A 5,251-nucleotide genomic window follows, 5' to 3' on the forward strand; every position below is an offset into this window, starting at 1 on the left:
GTGTGGGGGGGGGGGGGGGGGGGGAGGGAAATGTGTGTGATGAACGTGTAGAATTTTGAGTATTCTTCGAAAAATTGTGTAATTCGCACCTACAAAATTATGTGAATTGTTTGAGTCATAGTGTTCATTGAATGTGCAATTTTTTTAGAAAAATTGTGGACGTTAAACATGCGAAAGATTGAGTGTTCTTCCAAAAATTACGTAGTTCAAACGTAAGTTATTATGCAAATTCTATGAGTTTTAATAATCATTAAATGCACAAAATTGTGGAAAATTTTTGTTCGTTGGACATGAAATATTTTGAGTGTTCGTCGATAAATTGCGTAAATTGAACATACAAAATTATGTAAATTCTTTGAGTAATAGATTTCGTTGAATGTGCAAAATTTTTTGAAAAATTGTGTTCCTTGGATGTGCAAAATTTTGAGCATTCCTTGATGAATAGTGTATTTTGAATGTACAAAATTAAATTCTTCGAGTAAAAGTGTTTTTTGAATGCACAAATTTATAAAATAAAATAAAAAATGTATGTGTTGAACGTAGGTAATTTTGAGCATTCTTCAAAACATTGTGTATTTTAATTTTGTCACTCGAAGAATTTACATAATTTTGTACGTTGAAAGCATGCTATTAATTGAGAAATGCTCAAAATTTTGCATCTCCAACGAACATTGTGTATTTTAAATATACAAAATTATGTAAATTCTTTGAGTAATAGGTTTTGATGAATGCACAATTTTTTTTAAAGAAAAACAATTGTGTGACAAACGTGTGGAATTTTGAGCCTTTTTTTTGGAAAATTTGCTTAATTCACACTTACAAAATTATGTAAACTGTTTGAGTCATAGTGTTCGTTGAATGTGCAATTTTATTAGAAAAATTGTGGACATTGAATGTGCAAAAGATTAACCATTCTTTGAAAATTTGCGTACTTCAAAGTTCGAATGTATAATATTATGTAAATTCTTTGAGGAGTAGCGTTCGTTAAATACACAAATTTTTTTGAAAAATTGTGTTTGTTGGAGATGCAAAATTTTGAGCATTTCTCGATTAATAGCATGCTTTCAACGTACAAAATTATGTAAATTCTTCGAGTGACACTATTCGTCAGGAGAAGGTATTTGATATCAAATAATATCGTGTCAACGGTATTAAAATCTAATAAATGTGAGACATGTCAGCAAAAAATAACTAAACCATTAACAATTAAAAGACGTGTTAGTGGGTAGTTACTTTTGCACGTCTCTCATTTATTGAGTTTTGATATGGATGACGTGATATCATTTGATACAAAATACTTTTTCGTTAATTAGATGCACATCTTTTCTTTTTTAAAGTGTGCATGTTGAACGTCATAATTTTGAGCATTTTTCAAAACATTGCATAATTTAAATGTATAAAATTTTGTAAATTCTTTGAGTAATAGTATTTGATGGACAAGCAATTTGTTTTTTGAAAAACTTTGTGTTGAACATGCAAAATTTTGAGAGTTCTTCAAAAAATTGCATAATTCGCACTTACAAAACAAAAGATTGAGCATTCTTCGAAAAATTGCGTACTTCGACCGTATGTTATTATGTAAATTCTTTGAGTAATAGTGTTTGTTGGATATGCAAACTTTTGAGAATTCCTAGATAAATAGTGTTGAGATTAAATTCTATAAGGACGTGGTGTAAAACCCATGTTTTACCCCTCCAATCCCAACATGACACATCATCTTATGACATATTTAAGAATAAACACAATCACACTTAATCAATTCTAATACCCATATATAAATCCAACCAAATTGGGAATCTATTAAGATGTTATTAGGTGTGGTAGGATGTATTGAATTTTAATAAATTTTAAGTAAAATGCTAATGTGACAATCATTTATTGGATGGTGTAAAACATAGGTTTTACACCCCATCCTTATAGAATTTAATCTCAATAGTGTTTTGAACGTACAAAATACGTTGCCACGTGTCATTGCTATATGAGTCATGATAACTCAAAGACTTAATGTGTGACTTGATTTCATTTGCTGATTGTCCACTATTGACACATCACCACTAGGACAATTAACCAATCTATATTTACATCTATAAGTCTTTTCTCATTCTCTCTATCTCTCTTTCTCCCTTCTATGTTTTCTTTTTGTCTAATAAAGTAGTTTGATAATTGCTCTATAGGTTTCTAAGTCTTAAAAGTCTTTTAGCGTTTGCTTCAATTCCAAAAGACCGACCACATGTACAATTAAAAAACCATACACTTCAAAATAGAAAATTTATATCAGTTACTATTTTTTTCTTGGTTTCACATTTACACATAGTCCTACTCTTAAGTGTGTTACTATTCTTCTTTAATATATATTTTTATTTAATTGATATTGCATATAAATATAAAAAGAGCAATGCTAGAGATACAAACTTCTTTACAAAATTTTTTGCAAACTGTTATGTGGTGAATGATTATTGGTAAATGAAAAAGTGATGCTAATAGTGAGCCTAACTAAAAACCAATAAAAGTTGATCACATCGACAGTTTGTGGCTATAGTATTACTCATATAATAAACTGTTATTAATTTGACAAAAATGTATGATTAGTTATTTAATTATATTTATTTATGCATTTAATGGTTTTTGTCTTACAAATCTTTAAACTATTAATAATTTTTTAGACTATTGTACAATATAGTTATATTGTATACTAAATTGTATATAATATGATTGTATATACAAAAAATAAGAATAATAATAATTATTATTATTATTTTATTTTATTTTTTACTCCCCCACAACAAATTCCCTAGCTTTGACACTATTGACCTTCTAGAAAAAAATCCTAGAGCTGTCATTAGGCATGGAGTTAGCTAAAACATGTTAAATATTGTTATATTGTGTGGATATCTTGTTTTCTTGTTCATGCGATGAACTTCCGCTAACTTCAAATTACAACAATTGATATTAGAACTTCCACTAACACTTGTTATAGGTGAAGAAGAAAAATGTTAAAGTCACAATAAATTTTACTATATAAAACTTACAAACTAACATAGCAATGACTTACAAACTAACATGGCAATGAATGTGATTGGTGAGTTTCAACCACTTAATAATGAATGTTTGATTTTTATTATTTTTTTGGTAATCAATGACATATCATTTGTAAGCATTTGCATAGGTTTTTTCTTTTCTAAGGGCAAGGCTTGTGTCTAGTGAAAATTTTCACTGGACACGGCAGGATTTGGACACGTGTCCAAGATCCAACATGTTCAGTGAAAACTTTCATTAGACACAAGCCAGACCCTTTTTCTAATAAGCCAATTAATTTGGGACTTTGCGGATCCACAGGACTCCTGCGTTTGTACACACCTATTTGTCTATATTCACAGAAACGCAACCTCCCCCCCCCCCCCCCCCCCCTTCTCTCTCTCTCTCTCTCTCTCTCTCTCTCTCTTCAAAACAAGCTTTCTTGGCTCTGTCACAATCCTTCCCTTAAAAAACTGATAGATGCAGAACTCATAACCCAAGAAGGCATTTCTTTTTCTCATTGAACTCCATTAGGGCCTTTAATCTACCATGCTAAATATGCTTAGCATATAAGAACAATTCAAAAAGGCATTAAGGGCTGTTCTGGAGGGAAGAATGATTCACATCAATAAGAAATTACAGTTAATGGCAAATGGGAAATTTCTTCTCAAGGGATACCTTTATATGAACAGTTATTTCCATCTGCTTGTAAATAAGAATACAGATTTTGACAAATACAAAAATTAAGTGGAGAGGGGAATAAAGTACTTGAGAACTGATCAAGCACGCTTGTCATACCAGTAAAAATAGAGCATCAGTCAGTCTTATGAATTACTACTTCATTTCCCCTTTTCCTTTTCCTTTTGGAACTTTCATCCATCTGCAGTACATGATTTTATATGTTCATCACTACAAATATTATAAATGTCAAGGCTAGAGATCACATATCATATCTTAAGTTCCCTCATTTACACAAGTAGCCGTATCATAAATGACATGCCAATTTTGTAAAATTATTCTTATCATAAATGACATGCCAATTTTGCATCCATTTCCACAAAAAGATATGAAGTGAGACCAAAACATAAAAACCTGTATGTTCCACTAATGGAAGGTGAGTCTTCGAGAATGTGAAGCTGAGACTGGAGACCCCTCATTGCTCTGAAAGTCGCCGTGCCAAGCATCCTGAACTTGAGCTGCAAACTGCAAGTTCCAAAGCACATCCTCAAGAGAAGGTCTATCTGCCGGGTCCTTAAGCAGACACCTAACACAGATCTCCATCATTGTTTTTAATGATTGATCCAGGCATGCCTTGTGTACTGCTGGGTCAACCATGTTCCTTCGAGCTACATCATCAGCTGCAATGCATCCTTGTAACTGCATGGTGTTAAGGAGTCGTAGAATTATGCACATTATATGAGATCATCAATCATGCTATGGTTAGCACAAACATTGGTTACCAATATTCTGTAAGCTCATGGCCAGTAAAACATACAATATATCTTGACAAGAGAACACTAACTCCACGCATGTTAGTTCTCAGTGTCCTAAATTTTGTATCCAACTGATCCAAAGGCTTAGAGAAAAGATATAAGTTGTGGTTAAGTTGATGGCCGGAGTAAAGCTTAGTGATTAACACCACTAGAGATACAATGAGTTGAGTAACACCACTGTTAGAAGATTGGAAATTAAACTCTGGCAAAGTCACAGCAACATTCTTTATATTGTTCAATTTTTTTGAATAAGCTTCTGAGGGAACTGTTTGTGACAAGTTTAATATAGGAGAACCACTTTAAATTTGCATTTATCAGACTACCAAAAAGAACACATATATGAAAATTAACAATGACATATTGACATAGCAATGGTGTGAGTGTGGTCATTGCAAACAAAAGCAAAACAGTTGAGCACTAAGTCAGCAGCGGGGGTAACAGTTGGTGATGTGTGATCATCAACAACTACAAGAAAAACACTTTTTCTTCCAAAATAATTGGTTAGTTTACAGCTCTTCTTATTATGTACAAAAGTAACTTTAATTTTCTTATTGGCTAGTTGCAAATAAAGGGGGAAAACCCAGGAATACATAGAATTTTGAGCACTAAGTTTGTAGTGGGGGTTACATACTGCTGGATTGAATCCTGTCTTGTATTCAAATTTGGGGTTGCCTTTTCCTGTGATCTCGTATAGTATTTGAATTCTAATTTTTGTTTTCATATTATTGATGTTGGTTACCATG

The 5,251-nt window shown here is 31.9% G+C and overlaps 1 protein-coding gene across 1 annotated transcript in view; it reads right to left on the reverse strand.

Annotated features, from left to right (window-relative positions):
• Window positions 1-3,657: 3,657 nt before the first annotated feature.
• Window positions 3,658-5,251, reverse strand: part of LOC112024996 (probable inactive leucine-rich repeat receptor-like protein kinase At3g03770) — a gene marked incomplete in the record, with an annotated part of 7,214 nt that continues 5,620 nt past the window's right edge. Inside the window, 2 exon segments of the mRNA XM_065780343.1 lie at window positions 3,658-3,895; window positions 4,108-4,392. Of these exon segments, the coding sequence (XP_065636415.1) occupies window positions 4,120-4,392 (273 nt within the window).

This window comes from Quercus suber, unplaced genomic scaffold, assembly GCF_002906115.3.
Source record: "Quercus suber isolate HL8 unplaced genomic scaffold, Cork oak 2.0 scaffold_233, whole genome shotgun sequence".
In the NCBI taxonomy this organism is placed as follows: domain Eukaryota; kingdom Viridiplantae; phylum Streptophyta; class Magnoliopsida; order Fagales; family Fagaceae; genus Quercus; species Quercus suber.